The 26,398-nt window shown below is 39.6% G+C and overlaps 1 protein-coding gene across 1 annotated transcript in view; it reads left to right on the forward strand.

Moving 5' to 3' along the window:
• The first annotated feature begins 18,909 nt into the window (after positions 1-18,909).
• Positions 18,910-26,398, forward strand: part of LOC126100907 (G protein pathway suppressor 2) — a 126,982-nt gene continuing 119,493 nt past the window's right edge. Inside the window, exon 1 of the mRNA XM_049911574.1 lies at positions 18,910-19,207. Within this exon, the coding sequence (XP_049767531.1) occupies positions 19,108-19,207 (100 nt within the window). The 5' untranslated portion in view covers positions 18,910-19,107. The remainder of the gene's footprint in view (positions 19,208-26,398) is intronic.

Raw genomic sequence — 26,398 nt, forward strand, 5'->3', positions numbered from 1 at the left:
TCTTGCCGAACAGTTTATAGTTGAAAATGGTCATTATTCCTAATTGGGTGAACAGAGGCTTGCAGTGCTCCATTATTTTACTTGATCCTGACAGCCTTTTTTGTAGTACTAACACGTCCTTGCACCTTGAAGAAATGTCCCCCAAACAGCAGGCCATAATTAATGCAGCTTTGGAATGGTGCATATACACTGTTATGAGGTACGGGTCAGTTAATATGTCCTTAAGTCTTTTGAGAATGTATATTATATGGGAGAGATTGGAGCACACATACACTGAACGTTTATTCATTGATAGTTTGCTGTCAATCATGAAGTTCAACAGTTTGACAGCCCCTATACTATCCCCTTAACAGCAGGCCATAATTAATGCAGGTTTGGAATGGTGCATATACACTGTTATGAGGTACTGGTCAGCTAATATGTCCTTCAGTCTTCTCAGAAAGTATATTATATGGGAGAGGTTGGAGTACACATACACTGAACGTTCATTCATTGATTGCTGAGGCTGCATATCAGGTGATGTAATTTTTCTTCATTCAGTTTCACTTTATTCATGATGAACCACTCTTTGATGTTCTCAAAGAGCACATCTATGGCTTGTAGAGCTTGTGGTTTTCTCTCTTGTAGAAAGGGTGGTGTCATCAGCAAACTGTAATGTGTGGTTGTTAAATCTACATCATTGACATAAATAAGAAACTGGAGAGGTCCTATGATGGATCTTTGAGGTACGCAGTGCTCCAATTTTTTTTCTTAGGAAATTGCTCTATGGACCGATACTACTGGCCTTCGGTTTTCAAGATAAAACTGAAGAGTTATCGGAACAACACCTCCAGTATCATAACCCTTTAGCTTATTAAGCAGTATCCTGTGTGAGATGTAAGCAGATTCCTGGCTAAGGTCACGAAGTGTCAATGCCACACTCTCTCTCTGTCCTCAAACACCAACATTATCCTTGTAATTAGGTCCACTGCTGCTGTTACCATTGACTTCCCTTTGCAAAAACCATGCTGTGTATTCCGGAAGAGCTTATTGTCTTCAGTGTCTGGTATTTCGTGACAGACTCCATAACTGAACTAAATTGGGATTACTGAAATTGGTCCATAAGTATACTCTTCACATAGATCTCCTCTTTTTGTAGACTGGTTCTGCCTATGCCAGTTTCAGAATTTCTGGGAAGACAGTGAAGGATAAACAGTTATTAATTACTATTGCTAATGGTTGAGCAAGTGATGATATAATTTTCTTTAGGACTGTGCAGGACATGGAATGCTTTAGTCGACTGGCTGCCCTCTGCAAATTATATTACAGAAACAACAAACAGAAACACATGAACAATATCAATCTCTAGCTGTTTGATACCCCACTAATGAATTGATTGCACACTATCTGGAATTCTCTGCAGCCAATTCACACTGTCTCTCATGTCATGTCACATCAGTTCACTTACCCCAGTACTGAGCTATAGAATTGAGGTTATGAGTTACTATCCATGACACAAAAAGTCAGAGTATAGTTTTGGAATTGGGGAACTAACAGTGATAAAGTTTACTATTACCCAAAGCAAACTTCATAACAAATGTTCTTACCAGTTTTATGTAGTAAAGCGCTGAGAAGTGAACACCATTAGAAAACATCGACAATTATGTGTCATCGAAAAAAAAGCACATCAACTAAGAATAGCTGGACCAATTTGACTAATTTTTTAAATTGTTCTTAACAGTCAATAAGATTTTTTCGGAATGAAAAATTGGTACAGTTTACAGGAAAACTGAACACTTCAGGAAACCTGAAAGTGCTTTTTTCTATGCGTTTTTGTACGTGCTCAAGACCATAAATCATGATTCGAATGGTTGTTATGCATAATTTTTTGTATTGTTTGTTATAGTCCTGGAAAAGATTTCAGGGGAAAAAATTTGGAAGTGTTACGGGGAAAGTCGGAAAATTCGGACATAAATCAAAAATAATAATCTCGATCATAACTGGTGACAGGAACAACATATTTGTTTGATTCTTTTTTTGATTAAAAAATCTGGAAGATCTAGAGAAAAATCTGTGAAAACGCATGCCAGCTTAAATAAAAATATAATTACATCTTTTGTATCTGTCCAAGAAATGTATTATTTTATTCCTATCGCAATACCAATTTATTTCACTACTATGAGCGCGAAAGTCGTTTGACAGCTGACTGTCAAATAGTGAATAAAACCAGTCAGTTACATAGTGACGAAAAATTGATTCATTTGTTTATTTTCAGTTTAATTATGATTGCGCTGCACGTACATCGCAGTCACTTCAAGAAATGAATCAGGTTTTGTTATTTTATATGAAAGAAATTAACAGATTTACAAACGAAATACTGTGAGTTTTGAAATGACAAATGCTTATACAGCAACAACAAAGTGAATCAACTGTCCATTTTCATTTGAATTGTGATTATACACATAATACCCTGTGTCACAATCGACAAAATTGAATTGAATGACACAGTTTAATCGCATTGAAAAGCTGCCAGGAAGATGAAGCAGTTTAGGCTGCAGAACTTGCATTGCTACAAACAAAATTTTCAGTCCGATCTACTGGAGCTGCAGAACAACATGCAGAGGAAAATAAAAATGAATGGTATCGATTCTCGCAAACATGTTCAGCATGTACACAAGGAGAAAGAGAAAATGCCAAGAAAGATGATATGCAACAAACGACTATCACCAGTCAGTAGTTACCAATCACGAGACAATGAATTTGAATAATCATGCAAGAACACAAACAACTGTTATGATGACTATGTATCAAGCTTCATTATGTAACAATGTGACAGTTGAGTACAGTGTAGACTAAACGGTTGCCATTGGATCGATGATCTTTTTGTGCCCATGTTATTAGGCATTGAATCCAGAAGAAAGGTCCCAGGATTGTGTTGCCCAAGTTGTAAGGCAGAATTGGTGCCACTTGATGTGCCACCAGAGCCATAGCATTCACTGGTTTCTGTAATACATAAAACAACAGTTGCTTCAAGATGACTTCATCTGGCACAAAAAATGTAATTCAGGACTATTTCATGCTCACTTCATGGTGATGGCAACACAATAATCTTTCACTACATATATTGTCATTATATATATATATATATATATATATATATATATATATATATATATACAGGGTGTTACAAAAAGGTATGGCCAAACTTTCAGGAAACATTCCTCACACGCAGAGAAAGAAAATATGTCATGTGGACATGTGTCCGGAAACGCTTACTTTCCATGTTAGAGCTCATTTTATTACTTCTCTTCAAATCACATTAATCATAGAATGGAAACACACAGCAACAGAACGTACCAGCGTGACTTCAAACACTCTGTTACAGGAAATGTTCAAAATGTCCTCCGTTACCGAGGATACATGCATCCACCCTCCATCGCATGGAATCCCTGATGCGCTGATGCAGCCCTGAAGAATGGCGTATTGTATCACAGCCATCCACAATACGAGCATGAAGAGTCTCTACATTTGGTACCAGGGTTGCGTAGACAAGAGCTTTCAAATGCCCCCATAAATGAAAGTCAAGAGGGTTGAGGTCAGGAGAGCGTGGAGGCCATGGAATTGGTCTGCCCCTACCAATCCATCGGTCACCGAATCTGTTGTTGAGAAGCGTACGAACACTTCGACTAAAATGTGCAGGAGCTCTATCGTGCATGAACCCCATGTTGTGTCGTACTTGTAAAGGCACATGTTCTAGCAGCACAGGTAGAGTATCCCATATGAAATCATGATAACGTGCTCCATTGAGCATAGGTGGAAGAATATGGGGCCCAATCAAGACATCACCAACAATGCCTGCCCAAACGTTCACAGAAAATCTGTGTTGATGACGTGATTGCACAATTGCGTGCGGATTCTCGTCAGCCCACACATGCTGATTGTGAAAATTTACAATCTGATCACGTTGGAATGAAGCCTCATCCGTAAAGAGAACATTTGCACTGAAATGAGGATTGACACATTGTTGGATGAACCATTCACAGAAGTGTACCCGTGGAGGCCAATCAGCTGCTGCTAGTGCCTGCACGCGCTGTACATGGTACGGAAACAACTGGTTCTCCCATAGCACTCTCCATACAGTGACGTGGTCAACGTTACCTTGTACAGCAGCAACTTCTCTGACGCTGACATTAGGGTTATCGTCAACTGCACGAAGAATTGCCTCGTCCATTGCAGGTGTCCTCGTCGTTCTAGGTCTTCCCCAGTCGCGAGTCATAGGCTGGAATGTTCCGTGCTCTCTAAGACGCCGATCAATTGCTTCGAACGTCTTCCTGTCGGGACACCTTCGTTCTGGAAATCTGTCTCGATACAAACATACCGCGCCACGGCTATTGCCCTGTGCTAATCCATACATCAAATGGGCATCTGCCAACTCCCCATTTGTAAACATTGCACTGACTGCAAAACCACGTTCATGATGAACACTAACCTGTTGATGCTACGTACTGATGTGCTTGATGCTAGTACTGTAGAGCAATGAGTCTCATGTCAACACAAGCACCGAAGTCAACATTACCTTCCTTCAATTGGGCCAACTGGCAGTGAATCGAGGAAGTACAGTACATACCGACGAAACTAAAATGAGCTCTAACATGGAAATTAAGCGATTCCGGAAACATGTCCACATAACATCTTTTCTTTATTTGAGTGTGAGGAATGTTTCCTGAAAGTTTGGCCATACCTTTTTGTAACACCCTGTATATATAGAAAAAATATATGTAATATATATATATATATATATATATATATATATATATATATATATATATATATATATATAGAGGGTCTATACAAGGCCGATGTACTTGAGGACAATATTATGGAAATGGAAGAGGATGTAGGTGAGGATGAAATGGGAGATACGATACTGCGTGAAGAGTTTGACAGAGCACTAAAAGACCTGAGTCGAAACAAGGCCCAGGTGTAGACAACATTCCGTTAAAATCACTGATAGCCTTGTGAGAGCCAGGCCTAACAAAACTCTACCATCTGGTGAGCAAGATGTATGAGACAGCCGAAATACCCTCAGACTTCAAGAAGAATGTAATAATTCCAATCCCAAAGAAAGCAGGTGCTGACAGACGTGAAAATTACCGAACTATCAGTTTAATAAGTCACGGATGCAAAATACTAACGCGAATTCTTTACAGACGACTGGAAAAACTGGTAGAAGCCGACCTCGGGGAAGATCAGTTTGGATTCCATAGAAATATTGGAACACGTAAGGAAATACTGACCCTACGACTTATTTTATAAGAAAGATTAAGGAAAGCAAACCTACGTTTCTAGCATTTGTAGACTTAGAGAAAGCTTTTGACAATGTTGACTGGAATACTCTCTTTCAAATTCTGAAGGTGGCAGTGGTAAAGTACAGAGAGCGAAAGGCCATTTACAATTTGTACAGAAACCAGATGGCAGTTGTAAGAGTCGAGGGGCAAGAAAGGGAATCAGTGGTTGGGAAGGGTGTGAGACAGGGTTGTAGCCTATCCCCAATGTTATTCAATCTGTATATTGAGCAAGCAGTGAAGGGAACAAAAGAAAAATTCGAAGTAGGTATTGAAATCCATGGAGAAGAAATAAAAACTTTGAGGTTCGCCGATGACAATGTAATTCTGTCAGAGGCAGCAAAGGACTTGGAAGAGCAGCTGAAAGGAATAGACAGTGTCTTGAAACGAGGATATAAGATGAACATCCACAGAAGCAAAACGCGGATAATGGAATGTAGTCGAATTAAATCGGGTGATGATGAGGGAATTAGATTAGGAAATGACACACTTAAAGTAGTAAAGGAGTTTTGCTATTTGGGGAGCAAAATAACTGATGACGGTCGAAGTAGAGAGGATATAAAATGTAGACTGCCAATGGCAAGGAAAGCATTTCTGAAGAAGAGAAATTTGTTAACATCAAGTATAGATTTAAGTGTCAGGAAGTCGTTTCTGAAAGTATTTGTATGGAGTCTAGCCATGTATGGAAGATAAACGTGGACAATAACTAGTTTGGACAATAAGAGAATAGAAGCTTTTGAAATGTGGTGCTACAGAAGAATGCTGAAGATTAGATGGGTAGTTCACATAAGTAATGAGGAGGTATTGCATAGGATTGGGGAGAAGAGAGGTTTGTGGCACAACTTCACAAGAAGAAGGCACCGGTTGGTAGGACATGTTCTGAGGCATCAACGGAGCACCAATTTAGTATTGGAGGGCAGTGTGGAGGGTAAAAATCGTAGAGGGAGACCAAGAGATGAATACACTAAACAGATTCAGAAGGATGTAGGTTGCAGTAGGTACTGGGAGATGAAGAAGCTTGCACAGGATAGGGTAGCATGGAGAGCTGCATCAAACCAGTCTCAGGACTGAAGACTACAACAACAACATATTATATATTAATTTTTACAAATTCATTGTCGAATATATTAGTGAGTATGTTCACCATTGCCACCTCAGATGCAGATAATAAATTTCTGCACATTTGTTTCATGGTCAATTCACGACATGAAGTAGATCAGCATTGTGCACACAACAGTTCAGTGAAAAGACTAATTATGGAAAGACTGTCAATTACTCTTCCAGACTATGTCATTCAGAACCACACTGGACTATATGCGATCTTATAATCACAAAATTGTAATCAGAGCCGATAAGTCACCTGCAGCAGAATGTGCAAGACATTTCAGTGATGTAAGTTTGCCATGATGGCATACCACATTTGTTCACCGTGTTCATATGCAATCTGCAGTGGACAGAAATTCGTCAAGAGTTATTCCCTGGCCAACCACACATCTATCGCCTTATTACTGAGGGAGTCTGCAAATAAAAACTGAAATCGCTGATGGATTCCGCTATGAAGCATTGCATGTTCAATGAGACTCGCTGATGTATGTATTCAATGGAGTGGCAGAAATATGGATAGTCACATACAAATATTCTCATTTGATTGACTGCAAAAATAAGACTGAATTAATTCGGTTATGTGATATCAGCGGAAATTCCCGATGTAGAAGAAGATTCAAGCTTGCAGGAAGAGGTTACTGGTCCCTCTGCAACATTTAATAAAAACTTCCGTGTATGGTCGATGGGAAATGTTCGAAGCGTCATCTACGGGCAATAGTAGCAGAAACAATTACTGAAAATAACAGTTATTCACTGTACCATCGCCGATCGCCTGCGGACAATGGAAGATCAACGTCTATTAAAGTGAATCAACAGCACATTGGAGTTGATAATCGTCGGATTGCTCCATATTTGGCATTATATTTAAAGCGCACATCAATGTGGGCTCTTGCCATGCCGTGAAATCCATTAAATAAGTCTGCAAATATGTGACCAAAGGAGTGTTTGGAGTTGGTGCAGAGAATTAAAACGATCATGTCACTCAATATCAAGTGGGCTCCTACATTAGCGCTAATGAAAGAGTTTGAGGCATTTTTTCATTCGCCATTCTCAAAAGACATTCGATCGTTGTTCACTTGGCCGGCCATGTGGAGAATGGTGAAAGACTATTCTTCACTGTGGAAGATACATTACTACGATCTGATCGACCACCATCTGCAACATTGGACAGTTTTTTTTAAATGTGCCAAAATGATGATTTCGCCCAGACATCTTATACTCCTAAATGCCAAAATAGTATACTTTGAATCAATCCTCAAAGAAATTTCAACGACTGTAACAAGGAAATCCAGTTCCTGGTTACCCATGTGTATTTTCCACCAATGTCTTACGTCGCATTTACGCAGTCCAAGCAAGCAACAACGAGTATTTCTATCTGCATTTGCCATTAGTCAACGTTCTTGCCCCAAGATCATTTCAACATCTGTGAACCATTAATGATGAATAATGGGTATGTGTAGAGAAGTCTCTCAACGTTTAAATGTTGTTAGAGAATGATACCCACTGGAATTACACCCTTGGAGATGCTGGATTTCGTCAAATACTCATCAGATATGAACACTGTTTTCGATACTTATATCAAAATGTTTCCCAGTGAAACCAGCTGATTCGTGGACCAAATAAAAGAATACATGTCTCATGATATTTTGTATCAGATGTATAGTATAACATGAAATCCAGATTTACAACTGAGCAAGGAAATTCACAAGGCATTGATATTAGTTTAAGACATGTGTATTATTATATCAAACAAGGTATTACCTCACTGACGCATAACAGTCCCCAATCATCCAATGTACGCTGAATTTAATCAAGAGCTGAAACGAAAAGAACTATACGATTGCAATGCATTTAGAGAATCAGTTTGAACGAACGTCTCGATGTTGATTCAACAACAAAACCATGTGTTTGACACTCTCATGAAAGCTTAGAACAATGGAAATGGAAAGACTTTCCTCTTGGACGCTCCTGGTGGACCTGGAAAAACTTTATTGGTCGCATTGATTTTGACAAATTGCTCGAAGAATGAAGTTGTACTCGCACTTCCCTCACCAGTAATTGCAGCCACAGTGTTGGGAGGTAGTTGAACAGCTCATTCAGCACACAGGTTGCCACTGAATATGCGGATTAATGAAACTCCAACACGCAACCTTTCAAAGAACTGTGTGATACCCAAAGTTTTGCAAATTGATCATTTGAATTGAATGTACGATGGCGCATAAAAAGCTTTTGAAGGCATTAGACTGAACGATGCAAGATTTACGAAACAATCAGAGCCGGTTTGCGGGTGTGACGATTCTGTAGACAGGTGATAGTCGCCAAATATTACCAGCGATTCCATGATCGTCCACAGTCAATAAATTTAATGTGTGACTTCAAATGAATGACTTCAAAGTCATCCATTTTGCGGAAACACATCCAGATACTCAAATTAAGTATGACCACGAGTGTCAAGCTACAAAACCACAAATCTGGATAAGTATTTTAAAAAACAGTTTGTAAGCAATGGAAATAGCAAAATCCCTTTGCCATTTTAACTGGCTGCATTACATTCCTGATCGATTTTTGCCAGTTCATTGAATCAAAGATCGAACTAATGCAAAAAGTGTTCCCAGATATTGCTCGAAATTACACAAATCATGTTTGATTGTGTCAATGAGCTACACTGGCTGCGAAAAACATTGATGTCGACGTATTGAAATTCAAGGTTCAAAGTAAATTTGCAGGTAAATTGATGAGGTGCAAATCAGTGGATTCTGTTACCATGTGAGAATGTGTCGTCAAATATCCAACAGAATTTATAACTCGCTGGAATTGCCTGGATTGTCACCTCACAATCTCCAGTTGAAAGGCAGCTTGGTGATCATAATGTTGTGAAATATTAACTAACAAAATCTTGCAGTGAAGGACCTGATGAGCAACTTTATCAAAGTAACAATTCTTAAAGGAAAGTATAAAAGGAATGGTGTTTTGATACCACATGTCCCAATGATTCGAACTGACAAGCCATTTGACTTCAAATGCTTACAGTTTTTAATGCAGCTTGCATTCACAACAACAATAAGCAAATCACAAGGGCAATCTAATGAGTTACGGAATAATATTCTGGGGTAATTCACCAGCCTAAAAAAAATCTTAACTGCTCAGAAGAGAGCAGTCAGAATCATGTGTGGGGTTCCTCCACGAACCTCATGTAGAAAACTTTTCACACAGTTAGGTTTTCTGACCACAACATGTCAGTACATATACTCTCTGATGAATGTAGTTAATAAAGACTATGCTCAGTATGAAACAAATTGTTCATACCATAACTACAATACTAGAGGTAATGATGATCTACATGTTGAACTAAGAAATTTAACACTTGTACAGAAGGGAGTAAAGTATGCTGCTATAAAGACTTTTAATGCATTGCCTAATTATATTAAATGTACAATAGAAAATGAAACACTGTTCAAAGGTATGTTAAAAAAATACCTGCTCGACAATCCACTGTACTCGTTAGATGAATTCTTTTCCAGAAGTAATACCCTCCCTTAATATAGATGTATTTAGTCTCTTAGTTATTAGATGGATGATACAATATTATGTTAATGTTACAGTGTTAATGTTATAGTTATAATGTTATATTGAGAATTGCTATACTAGTTTAATGACAGCTTGTAAATAAGAAAAAGTGATACTTATAATATCTGTATCATTGTATTATATTACTATTCTGTAGCATTAATTGTATTTGTACAATTGTATTGACACGTTCCACATCCAGGCGAATCACTCGCATGTACGGATCTATGGAATACGCATACCAAATAAAAAATAAATAAAAATAAAATCACAGAGTGTGTGGGGTATTAACTCCAAAAATCAATGCTTCTCGCATGGTCAGTTGTATGTCGCCTGGTTCTTATGCCAGAAAAGGATCAGTTTCTTTCACGTGCCAGACAAAACAAAAAATATCGTATATCATAACACATTGCATTGAAAGAGATGATGATGTCACAGCAAACCAATCGACATAAAGCATTTCTTTGCTTCGATTATTTATTTAAACATCACTCTTGTAACGGAAATGTAAATGTAAATGCAGCACCTTTATGTTTATTATTATTTCAAGTTTAATGGAACAAAACAAATCATTTGTTTGTGATGAGTTCATTGAATTGAGACTTAAAATTTGGAACAAAACCTCCAAGTCGATCACATTTCAGACACATTACACGTTTGCAGCATTTCAGCATTGTAATCAGAAAGAAACACAGTGATCACTTAAAATACATCTTTTTCTCATTTTTACGTTGTTTACACTTTTGTAATGGCTCCTCATAAAACGATCACAAAACAATTTATTGAAATTTGAGCGAGGGAATAAATAGAGCCTTTTTACCTTAACCATTATGGTTTTTTCCTTTTGTAACTAATAACGCCGTAGACAGTTTTATTTATCTCCTTCATTAGAGCTGACTTTTTCACTTAAATTGCTTCATCCACTTATGTTTTTATTTATACACAATGTGGGCCTTAGCTTTTTTCTGTTATTGTAAACCTAAATACTTTTTCGCTTTCAGATATATGACTTCGCTTGTGGAAGAATACACAGAGGGAAACTAGCCAAGTCATCGTGGAACATTAGCACAAAGCACAGTAAAAAAATAAACCTGAAGAAGAAGCAAATCATGAAACGCAATACTATAATAAGAGTGTGTGTGGTGAAACTGGGCTAACTTCCGATGTTAGCAGACAATGACACCATCAAAACATTCTTGCCTACTAATCTTGATGTGATGGTCCGTTGATGGCTTGTGTTAATAGTGCTACTTGAATTTTGAAATGTGTTGTGGAATTTTTTCCATGTGGCACTGACAAGCAAAGAAGCCTAATGAACTTAAGACTTGCTGTTACTCTTTGTATTTTGGCAGTTGCCAATTCATTTCAGAGTCTTGCATGTTTATCTCACATGAGGTAGCAGGTCGTATCTGACATAGTGCCTGAACTACGTAGAGCACTGGTTGAAGACCAGAATGATTTTTGACCTAATCTACCTCCCCATGTAGCTGGTGCTGGTGTTAACTATAGCTAGGGTTAACACCTATGTTTTAGACAAATAAAGTGTATTGGTTGTTAAAAGTAGAAAAAAGTACATTGTATTAAAATAAAATATTATTTACTTTTTAAATTATTTTATTTAAGAAGATATCTATTGTTGCTTTTAACAGCATTTAACAACTGCTAAAGAGCTACACAGCTTCTTTGTCATATATGTCCAAGATAAATAAAAAATTCACTTTGTTATAAAGTTCAGAAACACTTTGTCCTTTTTCGTGCAACCACTTAATACAGGTGTCACCAAAAGGTATGTTACAGACATGGTGGTCAGTAAATCAGTACCATGTTAGTATATGTTACTAACAAATTTATTTTCGAAAATGCTTCATTAATGTGCTAGTGTCTTTCAAATGTGGAGGTGACCTTAGGCAGTTTGAACCAAATAAGCTAGGCAGGGAGTAAAGGAGACACTGTACAGCAGCAAAATTAACTTACAAAAGGTTTCCAATGTGGCCAACATTTGGATGGCAACTTTGGCTACAAATGGATTTAACATGGCGGCCTAATAGCTTGCCCCCCCCCCTCCCCCCTCTGGCGCTCATTGACACTGTTGGATTTTCATTTCATAAGTTCATGAAAGCCCCAGTGTGCAAGACACCAATGGAGTCACCACAAGGTCACAAGATATTGTGGCACAAATACAAATAGCAGGTGGAGACATCTGTGATATGCCAGGAATCTTTCCAAGAATTCCACAAGACTACATCAGGCGACACACAAAATGTATTGCACCTGGTGGCAGTCATACTGAGCAGCTTCTGTAAGCAAAATATACTGGTGTTTACTGACAATAAAGTATTGGGTTGATGCTTAATTTTTTGGCGTTTTCCCATATGTTTAATAAACGCAACAGATACACACAGCAGAGCTTTTAGTCATCAGTAATATATCCTCCTTCACTATTTACAACAGTCTGCCAACGCTGGGCTAAATGTTTAATTCCACGACTGTAGAAATCACGTGGTTTTGTGACAAAGAACTCGTGTCATGTTCGGAGCGAATTTTCATCAAAAATGAAGTTCCTTGAATATAGAGAGTGGAAAAGGTGAAAATCTGATGGTGCAATGTCAGGTGAATTAGCTGGGTATGGAATGACCTTTCAACCCAAGTCCTGTATAGTGTTTTTCGTGAATCTAGCACAATATGGATGGGCATTATCGTGGAGTAGCATAACCTCACACAGACTTACTGGCTGTTGTTCTTGAATTGCATCTCCAAGAAGTCTCACAATAAACATCTTTCGATTAGATTAGATAGTATATGCTTAGATCTTGAGTGTGAAGTCGCAAAAAGCCGATGGTGTTTAGGTCATCTGATGCCCCACGTATTGTCTACCATGCAACGACAGTGTTGGCTGCTAATGCCAACAGGGAGTGGGACTGGAGGTATCCAATGGCGAGCACAGCTTGGAGTGTAGCTGAACTGCTTAGTCGATGAGTAACTCACAACAGTGCTACAGTACTAGCGTTGTTGATTCAAAGCAGAGCACTGACTATGATAAGCAGAGCAAACATTACATTATATTTACAACAGTTGCCAAAGTTGACAGTCCCTCATAAAGAAGATCCAAGGAATCCCACAGAGTGAGAAAGAAGTGGCAGATGAAATATTAACATTTCTGCAAGATGACTCAGTGTAATGTGTGGTGCTGTATATGCTTGATTGTGTGAACAATGTACATGAGGAGTACAGTGATGACAATATGTGCTTAACAAGTGAAAGTGATACTGAAAAAGATGTCGAGCCATGTAGTTCATCATCGTTGTTTCACAGGGAGTCATAAATCCTGACACCTGTGAAATGTAGTAAAGGACACTCGATGTCCAAGGAGCAGGTACTGAACATAGTTTGAAGGTCATCAGCAGCATAGTAAAAAATCAATGATGAACAGATTTCGTGTAAGTTCGCAGCAATATTACTGTGTACTGCATAAGAAACATCACAGATATTGAGGGAGAACACAGAGCAATTGTTACAAAAACTGGCTCTTTAAAGTTTACAGGATGTGAATGATAGTAACCTACTGTGTTATGCACGTCAAATTGCGTGCTACATAAATTACACTGATTTCAAGGAAAGCAGTGGATGGTTGCGTAACTTCAAACAGTGTTACAGAATTGAAAGAAGCAAGGTAACGAAATTTCATAAAAATTGTCAACTTTAAAAGTCACATCATTCTGCTGAATTGCTCCATATATTTGTAGGTGAATAAACGAACTTACCCCATTGTTCGTTAAGGATCTTGTTTTCAACTTCGATCAATCGGGATATAAAAATGAAATGCATGTGAAAGTAACGCTGGAAATTAGAGGTACCAAGAGAGTTGTATCTAAGGTCAACTATCATCAATGCCTTAACGCATTCATCTGTAATTATAACGACTGATAATCTGGATGCCAAATTTGCTTGGAAGTTATTTATTGTGCTAGGTGAAGTTGGACGTGCTCTGCTCCCTATGAGTCTTTCTCATGTGTGTGAGCTCGAAAGGGCACAAGGGAATATTAATGTTACAGCATGCAAGACTGGGAAAATGGGTTTAAGAAAACTTCAACTATCCTATGAGCACTGTTTTTGGCCCATAGCTGGTCAAAATAACTTGCATTAGCTTGATTCCTGTCTGCATACAAAAATCATGCTCCTTTGGAGTGAACTATCCCCCCTGAAAAAAAGTGTGACATTGCAGTTCATGCCCCTGGAACCTCTGGACAAATTCAGCTTCTGAATATTTGTTTTTTCCGTACTTACAGAATATATTATCCCACTACGCCTTAAGGCAGGGGCGGGCAGGAATCCTGCACGTGTGCGGTGCACTTGCACGCGTGCAGTTAACAGGTGTTCTGCGTGCACACAGGGGCAAGCTGGCCACCCGCTTATCTCCCCTCCCCACCATACCTTCTGTCCGCTCCTTCCTGTGCAATGCATTGTGTTTCCTAGCTTGCTTTATTGAATGAAGGAATAAGATTAGTAGGAGCGCTTGAAAGACATCGTGGTTTGAAAGAGTACCTATTACCTACGATACGTTTTATTTAATTATCACAGGTGGAGTGGAACAAAATTTCTACTTACAGAGAAACGCAAACAGTTACTTAAATTTTCATCTCTTATGTTTGCTCTTAACCGATACTTACTAATTCAGCAAATGGTTTTCCAGCTCTCGCTATATTAAGCGCAATCTTACAACTGTACGTACCGCTGGGCTATTATTGTTGTCATCCTGAAAAACTGAAAGCAGTGCTCCATAAAATGTTAAATCAGTTAGATGAGAGACATGGGGAAAGAAAGTCGCAGATCTCTCGTGACAACAGCAACTACGACAGATTCGTCTAGTATCGTCAGATCGCTCTTCTTAAGCTCAGTCAATTTCCCCATCCGCTCAGAATCCGACAATAAATTGTACTCGTCCTTCTGAAATTGTTATAATGGCCTTCAATACCAAACTTCCGCTGACCAGCGAGAATACTGCCACATGTTAAACATTTCGAATTTTCACATTTTTGCACAAAGAAAAAATGATTCTCTCATTACTTTTTAAAAGATAGCAAATCTCCACTTCTCCGTTTCCTTGTTTCACTCTGCATTTTGCGGTTCTTGAAATACAACGTTCACTACGTAGTGGTCGCTACACATCAACGTCCGCAGCCTAGCCTGGCACTACACTGCCGCAACCTGCCGGCTGTCGCCACAACCCAAGTCGACGATTGCACGCGAGCAGCACACGTGCAGCGCTGTGCGCTCACGAGCCGCGTGCAACGTTTGCCCGCCCCTGCCTTAAGGGATAGCCAGTTTCACTATAAGCTCCCTGACAGACACACTCGGTTGCTTGCCATCACATTCCAATAATTTCATCATAGAGGGACACCAATATGATTGTATATGCATTCTTTAAGAGTGGATGCCTCGTTGAGCGTCTGGAACAGTTTACAACTCCCAAGGAATTTGCCTTCAATCTTGATGGTGCGAAACTTTGTAATAACTGTGGCGCGCCATTTTTCAATTGCCGTTCGTGGTGCAAGTTAATTGCTTTTTCTGAACATTTCTTGAACGTCGACAATGTCCATTTTGTGAAGCATAATACATACATCCTGTTGAAGGTTGATCTCTGCACATGCTGGACATTCATTTTCTGTCGTCCTCCTGATGCACATGGCGAGTCATTAGCAGCCAATATTTTTTCCTGTCATTATTGCTAACAGAACACTCTCAAATGAGTCTTACTAAAGATTGAACATGCAACCTCGCACTCAAGGGTTTCCTTGTCAGTTCTTGACAATAAATGTTCGCATTGATGGTTTCACCCCAGGGGAGCAATTCAAAGTATATCACAACTTCGCTGTTCCACCAAATGCATGACATTATCTTTTGTACATGGATGCAGATCTTTGTGTGGGAAGCTGCTGCATTGTTTGGGCTCAGCCATACCTTTCTTTCTCTGATGGTAACATAACGACACCAATAATGACACGGTTTAGGAATGGTCAGTGTTATTCACGAGACAAAGAGATGAACATGTAGCCAATAGCTGATTTTCGTGATTCGGTCTTAAAGCATACGATGTCCATAACACCTTCACGGGATGCAAATGTCGCATTATGGTGAAATGATTACAGTTCATCACATTTGCCAGTACTCGAGTACACTGGCATGGATCATTGTAGGTTAATGCGTTTAAACGACCTTCAGCAAATCCTGAACGTCGTCTTGAACATGGAGGGTCACTAATTACAAAACGATCTTCCTTATAACGAGTAAACCATTTTCTTACTACACTCTGTCCACTGGCATTATCGCAATACACAGCAAAAGTGTTTATGACTGCCTCCGCTATTGTCACAGTATTGAAATCAAACAGAAGGAAATGTTCTGATCCCTCCACTTGGCACTCTGTTCTCTAGCATTCAGAGCTCTACTCACTAACTACCTCCAAATGGCAAAATGACAGTATGGTAACTCAAATAGCAACAATGAACCACAAATAAAAATTTACAATCGATAAATAAACTCATAGCAACAGGGATAGCAGCATGCAAAACGCAATGAACTTACCCACCAACTTACATATAACCTCTTGTACTCCTTGCCAAAATTGTGCCACCCAAACTGCCTACAACTTTTTCCTCATTTCAGAGACAGTAGCAGGCAAACGAAGCGTTTTCGAATATAACTTTATCAGGGAAATATTCTTACATGGTAATCTTATACCAACCATCTTGCCATGTAACACACCCTGTATTTATTACAGAAAAACTCTCTATAAATGCCTTGGCGGAATCAGCAATGGGAATGAAACCAATTTGCGCAAGTTACTAAAATCAGCATTTGCTTCATTAAATGTTTGTCACAATTTTTGTGCAGCAGATAATTCTGCAAAACCGTTGGAAATGTATTCTTGCACATATAATGCAGTTTATCCATAAAGATCATCAAATTTCAAATGAATTTTTGCAGCTTTATATTTTCAACTACTTTAACAAAATCGTCAGATTCAGCACTGCTTTTCAAATTTATTGGCAATGTTCACATTTGAGGATAGGTTGTGTTCAAAACCTAGTAACCAGTTACTGTTCAGTTACTCAGCCAATCCATTATACATAAAATTACAGGCAACTTCAGTGGTATTTTTATGATTTTTGAAAAATTAATCCTAGAACCAATCAAAATATGTTGAAATAAAGTATTTTCACTTACTTTATTGTTCTCATAAAATATAGAGGACAGATCCTCAAAATAATGTACAATGCTTTATGATTAAGTTCAGGTGACAATCCTAACTGCAGCACCAATTCTTTCCAGACTCAGGTTTTTAGTTTACTTTCTTGTAGCGGGAATTCATGATATTCATGAAGCTCTTCCCTGCCTTATAAAATGACAGCAATTGCAAAACATCTGACCTCATCAAATCCACTTCAGTATCAGTAGCAATACCCAGTATAAGCAAACACAAAAGCAGACGAGCCATAGATGACCAAAACATAGAGTACATGTGATTCCATATGGTCACAAGATGCAATAGCTGACCTGAAATACAGTCAACAGTGGTTTAATGCAACAAGTTAACACTTTAGTAAAGCAAATTATATGCAGTACAGAAAAGCAACCCAAGGAAATGACCTCCAGTTAAAACTGAGTGACAAAGAGATAGAGAATGTACAATCCACAAAGTTTCTGGTCATGCACATTGACCAGAACTTAACCGGAAAGACCATATTAGGTATTTATCCCACAGGCTCAGTTCAGCATGTTTCATATTGAGGATAATATCTAGAGTATGCACCATAGAGTGTGATAGATTAATGTATTTTGCTTACTTTCAGTCTATTGTATGTCTTATGGTATAGTAATCAGGGGTAAAACTAAATCGCACTTAATAGATATCTTCAAACTACACAAAAGAGCTATTCGAATTATAACACACAATTCTCCAAGAACTCACAGTAAGTCTCTCTTCAGACAGTTACAAATACTCACATTAGCATCACTGTATATATTTAAAAGCATTCTATGTAAAGAGTACAACTGAACAGTTTACATGCCGATGAAGGCTACCACAATTATAATATTCGCAAATGTAAAAATTTACATGTAGAAAGAGTGAGGATAACACAAACCCTAAAGCATGTAAGTTATTTTGGAATGAAGCTTTACAATGCTCTGCCAGTGTACATGAAGAAAATAAAAGGTGAAGTAAAATTTAAGACTGAGCTTAAAAATTACCTTTTAAGCAAAAGTTTCTATGACATAGGTGAGTACTTTGAATGTGTGTAAAATTATTGTCTTGACATTTATGTACATTCTATTGACAAATGTTGTACTCTCAAAAATGCATTGAAAACAATGAGTGATATTCTGTTATTATGTTCGTATTACATGTACTTCGCATGTTAATTACACTTGTGACAATTCCTATATCATGTAAATGATTTACAGGAAGATAATAAAATGAAATGAAATGGAAACAAGGTTTCCTTTAATTTGAACCGACATTGCCACAAATAACTTTTTCCGTGTTTCGAAATATGTTGCAAACATCGATTGATCAGCGGTAGTTTCCACTTCCTAGAAACGATGGAGACATGGCTTAAAACATGTTGTAAACTTCTCTCACTCGGTTTTCATTCGACACATCTCCCGGAAGATCAAAACCGAATTTCGGAAATCGTTTATCGCTGTCGTAAAGCTACAAAGTGAAGAGTTGTATCTGAGGAAACGGATGCGTCGTTAAATTTGAGGGAAGAGTGAAGTAAGAAAGGGGTGGCAGCAGGCCTGCGGTTGGTGGCAGCAGGCCTGCGGTTGTCGGTTGACATTGGAGTGTGGACATTTCTTCTTGTCAAAAGCTAAAGTCGATTGAACAGAGTTATCGAAAAGCAAGTCCTATCGATATGTTGACATTCAGCCCTCAGCCCTGTTAATATGACGGAAGGTGTTGTAGCAGACGTGTTGACTATGGAAAATTTAAGAGAAGTGTGCAATGAATGTTAATGTACAATGAGCGCAATCAACGTATAAGAAATTCTGTAATGTTAAGTGAGCAGGTGTAATTTTAATCTGAGTTTCCATTGACATTACTTTAATCACAATGCCTGCAGTTGTGGTGGGTCGTCCGAAAAAGGAAAAGGAAGATATGTGGGAAGCGCTTAAGGCGCATATAATTCGAGAGAGGCAGAGAAAGAAACAAGGTATTTTTTCGTCAAGTTTGCTGAGCACGTTCAATAGACGCCACACCCTGTCCCAACTACTTCGTTAAGTTACGTCTGTGCATTTATCCCCTTACAGTAAGTCGTGTATTCCTAACGCAAACAGCTGCTTGGAAGCTAGTTAGTTTTACGATGATATACACACCTGACAGAATTTATTGAGTCATTGTTACCACATGTGTACTGTGAAGGATTACCGTACTGAAATATTCCAAATTTGCATGAAATGCTTGCGGAAGAATTTTTTTTAAATAAGTGAAAGAGTTGGTACATTCGTAGGCCTATAACCAAGAGGTAACTTCTTGATGATAGAGTTAACACAGTTTTAATGAAACAACAGCAAACAAAGTAGAATGCTCTTTTGAACATGACTTCAAATAACTCGGTCCCTACTGAAGGCATAGATTTATGTAGAGCCTTGCTAACCTGCGGAGCAGTCTTGTAATAGTAGATATCTTATTTTTGTAAAGATATCACTTGTTTATTATCTGTAGAAATATTACTATCCGGTCATGCTCATATATACTGCTAACTGTCCGGTGGCAATCTATATTTTTCACAAATACTACTCGTGCAGAAAAATTATCCATGCAAGTCTTTAGAGACTCCAAGTTTGGGTAATAGTCACTTACTGATGATGATGTTTGGTTTGTGGGGCGCTCAACTGCGTATTGCCCAAGCCACAGAAATGTTAAACTCTGGGATACAGTAATTCCGTTCAATAAAAAATTACAAAGGCTGCTGCTGCCTCCAGTCGGAAGTGTGCAAACCTATTTATATTTGCATAGTTACAACTGCTTTTACCTCCAACACTTACTTTCATTACCAAACTGAAAATTCCTTTGTGGTGAGTTTCTTTTTGTCAAGCTATGCTACAAATTTCTTTTTTCCCAAATTCGGTTCTTTACCTCATTAATGATTTGATCTACTCATCAAATCTGCAGCATTCTTCTATAGTACTACATTTCAAAAGCTCCAATCCCTTCTCTGCACTGGTTACCATCCACATTTCACTTCTTTACAAAACAATAATCCATGCACAAGCACTCAGAAAACACTTCTAAACATTTAAATTTATAGTAAAAGTTACATAGTGCTTTCTCGCCTCCACATTTTTGTTGTTTTTGCACAATAAATGTACATAAGATACCTTAAAATCCTTACCTTAAAATCCTTACCTTAAAATCCTCACCAGAGACTTGTACATTATCCAATACATGTTTTCTGAATTTACCTTATAGTTTTAGTTTTTATGATGGAAAGTGCATTAAAATGGCGAAGTGTATTTAATTATGGGCTGAACATAAACACTAAGTCACACTACAGGCCAATGTGTTACCACAAAATTCATTTGGTACTCATATTCAGTGGATTTGTGAACACTCAACTGAATTATGACATTTCAGCCTGCCTAGATCTCAGGCTATGCTACAGACTATTCTTATTACCACAGCTAAGACTTCCGGGGGGGGGGGGGGCAGGGTCCAGTACCTGACTTTAGCTGGAAATGAAATTTGGGTAAGGCAATGACATTTTTATTGTGTCAAAGACAGCAGGGAGTTGGGAGAACAGTTGAGCATAGTGGATACTATCTTGAAATGAAGTTATAATGTGAACGTCAATAAAGCCAATCTGTGGTAGTGTATTGTAGTTGAACTAAGTCAGGTGACCCTGATGGAATTGACACTAAAAGGGATGAGATGCTATAAGAAGTTGAGTAATGCTACCTGGGCAGCAAAATAACTGATGATGGTTGAAGTACAGGCTACAAAATTCAGACTGGCAAAGAGAAGCGTTTTTGAAAAAGACACATTCGTTAGCACTGAATATGAAATTTGGCTACAGTAAAATCTGAACCCCATCCCCAAATTCTTAGTTTTGGTGATAGACTAATCTGTAGCGTAACCCAAGGTCTAGGCCAGACTGACATGTCATAATTCAGTTGAGAATTGAGAAAGCCATTGAAAGTGAAGGCCAAATAAATTTTGTGTTGACCGACTGTCCTGTAGTGTAGCCTGGTGTTTACATTCACATCATAATTAAATACACTTTCCATTATAAAAACTAATAGTGGAGGTAGATTCAGAAAGCATATATTAGATAATGAGCAAGACTCCGACAAGTATTTTAATGTATATTAACATATATTGTGCATAAACAATGAAAAATGGAGGGAGGAGGCAGTAAGTGACTCGAGATGACTGGGTGTTTGTGTTGTCCTCATCATTTCATCATCATCCAGGACAGTGGCGAAATTGGACTGAGCAAAGATTGGGTAATTGTACGGGCGCTGATAACCACGCAGTTGAGCGCCCCACAAACCAAACATCATCATCAGTAAGTGACTATTACCCAAACTTGGAGTCTCTAAAGACTTGCATGGATAATTTTTCTGCACGAGTAGTATTTGTGAAAAATATAGATTGCTGATTTCTACTGCAAGGCTGCTGTTATTGTAATTTCTTAATTGAATATCTGTGAGATGTATGTGTACGCCACATAAAATTGTAATTCCTTTCTCTTCTGTAATGAATACTTTTGCGTATATGGAGAGTTTTCCATAAAATATTAGTTCAGAGCACATTTTGCAGCCCATTCCAATTAAAACATTACACTGTTATTGAGTTTAAAACTGCAAGCCAGTGTCGTGTGTTCTCAAAAAATTTGTTTATGTTAATCTAAAAGTGCTTGTTTCATTTACCACAGCTTATGAAAATTGCTGCATCCTTTCAACCATGCCTTATCAGTTGGAAACATAATTCACTAATTCCTGTGTAAAACAAAATATATTCTTTTATGAAATAGTGGATGTTGGGTATATTTTATGAGTTAGCAAAGGCTTTTGATGCCTGCTTGTACAGTGTAATGTACAGCACACTAGCTTGTGAGACAGGAAGGTTTATGATCCATTTCTGTGCACTGGTTTCAGACAGACATAAAACTGTCATAGGATGACGCACTATATGAGATGAAATATCGTGCTGTTACAAACTTATTTCTGGTAGACTGATCATTCTCCCTTATTTATATCTCTGACATGCTTTTTTGTCCACTTTCACATTGACTAGAGCTATCTTGCAGACTATTGCGCTCTCAGGGGCTCAATTTCATTTGCTGGATGAGGGCTTGATGGCCCCAGGGTTTCTAAGGTGGAGACCGATAATTGCTGTCAGTACTCATCACCGTAAGCTATGAGTATGCTTGAGCAACCAATGAGTGGCACGGTGTTGGTATGTTGTGTGTCACAGGGAATGGGGATCTTCGCTTGACCACCCTAATCACTAGGGTAGTGAACACCCTTATAAAAAAAGCCTCTCAATCACAAGGTGTGCTGCTTGCCAATGAGGTACATGGCTGTTGAGGTGGAACGGTTGTTAGCGTGCAACCTCTGGGGAGCCTCTCGCACCTCAGTTGTTGAAGGCATACCTAGGCATGTGGGGCTCTGTCTAGCTGGACTTTTGTTTCCTTAGCTGTTCGTGGCACTGAAATAGAACCTGTGAAATACTCTCCTCCTCCTCCCAGTGGAAATGGTGAGCCACTAGCAGATACCAATATCCTATCAATCAAGAGGGCTTCTGTAGCTAGTCCTCCTGATTCTGGAATTAATTCAAATAGTCTCGTCTCTAGTAACAGAGCACATGCTGGTAATAGTGAAAAGGAAAGGTTGCAGCTTTGAAAAAGTTTCTCCTTTCTATATTCAAGAAGGCTTAGAGGGCATTGTTGGCACGTTAACATCAGTCTAGCGATTGCATAATTGGCCACTTTGGTAGAATGCTTTTTTATTGCAGTCTCTGATCACAATATGAATTCTTTTGACGATGACCAGTTTCAGTCTGTAATGACCATCCTCTGATCTAAAATATATATACATACAGTGAGCAGTATGTCTTTTAACATAAAACAGCAATATGTATCACAATATACTGTCATACAGCTAGGGAAATGTACAGATAAAATATGGTATAACATACCTTTTTTACACCATGTCCTAAAGTGATATGGCCATAATGGCATTGTCAAAACATATAAATATAATCAGCATAGCATCATCACGTAGATCTAAAAGATGGTGTAGAATAGGCCACATCGTGATTATTGCCAGCTAGCTACTGAAGTACAGTAGCATCCAGAAACCTGTTTGCCTAAACCCTCCCTAGATGTCGCTACTGTGGGCTTGCTTATATGTAGTCATCATTTATGCAAAAACATAATCTGATAAAAGCACATTAGATAAAATGCATGTAGCAGACTTATTAAAATTGATGACTATCATAGAAACCAATTGTGATACATTAATGTATACATTAAGTCAGTTGTGCCCTTTCAAAGGAACCATCCCAGCTTTTCCCTGGAGCAATTTAGGGAAATCACAGAAAACCTAAATCAGGATGGCCGCATGCGGGATTGAACAGTCATCCTCCTGAATGTGAGTCCAGTGTCCTAATCACTGCGCCACCTCGCTTGGTTTGAATTACAGCAGAGGCGTTGTGACATGCAGGGATTAGGTGGACATTTCCAAGGAGGAATTGAAAGACGAGTGTGCTCATGAAGGTACAGTTGATGTGCAAAACATCATGAAGTGGATGGATGGAGATTTTGTAAAATCTGACTCCTTTATCCTGATGCTCAGTAGCACAAAACTTATGGAGCATGTCAAGGCAGATTTCCTTTGTTAAACACTTGACACTGCATTTATTTCGAAGCCCGTATCCCCTTTTATAACACCAGAAAGGGCTGAAGTTGGATAACATCCTGCTCCTCCTAAGATCCAGTCTGCACCACTCTCCAGTGCTGCCACAACTACATTCGTGGTTCTCTCTCGAGTATTCTTCAGAACTGATGGATCTTGATGTCTTATGTCTCAACCCTGGACTGAGCCTCCATCCATTGCAGGCTCCCTTCCATGACAGAAAGTCAGGATGAAAGTTCTACCCCCATGATAGATGGCTACCATAGTACAATGGAACATTAATGGGTTCAGGACACACGTTGATGAACTGAAACTCCTAACACAGTGATGCCACTTTTGCAGGTGTTTGCAGAAAATGCTGTTTGAAGCATCTGACGTCCTTGTACTATGAGGCTATATGCTCTGTTGCATGGATGACCTGAAAGGGGAAAGGGCCAAGGGAGGTGTTGCTGTGTTTGTCACTAATGTGCATCCCTCCTCTGCACTCCCCTTAGCTGCTGACCTGAAAGCTGTTGACATAGTTAGAATAGGACTGAGGTATTCGTGCTTGTCATAAGAGGTGACTAAAAGGAGTCTCACATGTTTCGGCCTTTATGTGATGGTCCCCTGTCAGGTTTGACCTCCATCTTTCTAAATTTTCCCAAAGAGTGAGCCAATTAGGGAAGGGTGGCTTACATGGTGCATCATGTCCATCGTGCATGGAGATCTTCAGCCCACTTTCTCATCTTCGCATTGCAGTCCCTCTCATTCTCCATTTCTTAGGCGAGGACACCTTCCTGGGTGCATTTTCCACATGCACTATGCAGTATCGCATTCTGTGCTGACAATGACAATGGACTTCTTAGCGCTTCATATCCAGCACATTAGCCAGTCCATTGTGGTGGGACCACCATGTACCCTGTTGGTTGTAGCCCCCTGACAACACAGGGATCTCTCTGCTGATGTCTGCACTGTTAACTTCCCACGTATGCCATGGATAGATGCCCATCTCCCTGGGGCATCGGGACTCCAGGCAATGGCCATCCTGCCAGGTGGCCTTTGCTGATGCTGGCTGGTGCCCGGGGAGGGGGGGGGGGGCTGGTTGGAGTGGGTGGCATCAGGGTGGATGACATGCCATGAAGTGTAGTACGTCATCTCTTGCTGGTGGTCCGCCACCAGCAGTCTGTAAGTGGGCAAAGTGTAAGTTCAATGAGAAGAAATGTGACCTCGAATCATTCCCCTCAGTGGCCACATCATAGGAGGAATGCCAGGCAAGGATGGCAGTGAGGCTTATTCGCCCCGGTACCTTGTATGTACAAGAGTTGATGGGGAATCTTTCATGTCAATGAAGCCTTAGTTTTTTGTGGAGCATTTGGAGGACAGGTTTGGGGAGGTGGAGGGCTTGTCCAAGACGTACTCTGTGTCAGTCTTGATTAAAACAGCGTCATCTGCCCAGTCACGGGCGTTACTCGCTTGTGACAAGTCGGGGGATGTTTCTGTTACCATCACGCCCGATATGAGCTTAAATATGGTCCAGGGTTTTATATTTCACATGGACCTTCTTTTGCAGTCTGATGGTGAGCTGCTTGCCAATTTAGAGCGGTGAGGTGCTCAAATTGTCCGGTGCGTCCATCGGGGTCCAAGGGATAATCAGGTTGCCACCAGGACTTTTATCTTGGCCTTCGAGGGTGTCACATTACCCGAGAAGGTCAGGGTGATGGCGTACCACTGTGATGTCAAGCCATATACCCCTCGCCCGATGTGGTGCTTTAAGTGCAGGAAGTTCAGCCATATGTCTTCCCGCTGTACTTCCAGCATCACATGTCGAGATTGTGGATGTCCATCACATCCCAGTACTCCATATGCCCTGGCTCTCATCTGTGTCAACGTGGAGAGCATGATTCATCATGCTCGCCAGACTGCAGGGTTTTACAGAAAGAGAGGAAAATCATGGAATATAAGATCCTGGACTGACTGGCGTACACTGAGGCTAAAAGGAAATTTGAGCACATACATCCTGTGGCTATGACCACCTCTTAAGCCACTGCTACGAGAACAGTTGTTGCCCCATCAGTTCCTCGCATATCTGTCGCTTTCAGAACCAGAAGACTACCCCTCCCCCCTTGATGGTGGTGGGCACTTCCCTCCCTGTTGCTCCCGCACCACCTAGTTTAGGAGCAACCACCCCCCCCCCCCCCCCAACCTTCGGGGATATCAGTTCTCACTTCTGAGCTGGAGAAGCACAAGTCTTCTTCGGCTCCTCTCACTAGGAAGGGGTCTTTTGGGTCACTACATTCCCAGGTTTCTGCTAGTGGGAAAGATGACACCTGCCAGTGGCTGAAGAGCCCAAAAGCAGCTGGTCGTAGGGCTTCACACTCGTCCTCAGTCCCAGAGACTGAATCAGTGAAGTCCTCCCATCCAGGGTAACTCTAGGAGCAGTGAGAGAAATCCAAAAAGAAAGTCCCCAAGACCAAGCGAATTGCAGTAGCACCCACACAACCACT

The sequence above is a fragment of the Schistocerca cancellata genome, chromosome 9 (assembly GCF_023864275.1).
Source record: "Schistocerca cancellata isolate TAMUIC-IGC-003103 chromosome 9, iqSchCanc2.1, whole genome shotgun sequence".
NCBI lineage: Eukaryota > Metazoa > Arthropoda > Insecta > Orthoptera > Acrididae > Schistocerca > Schistocerca cancellata.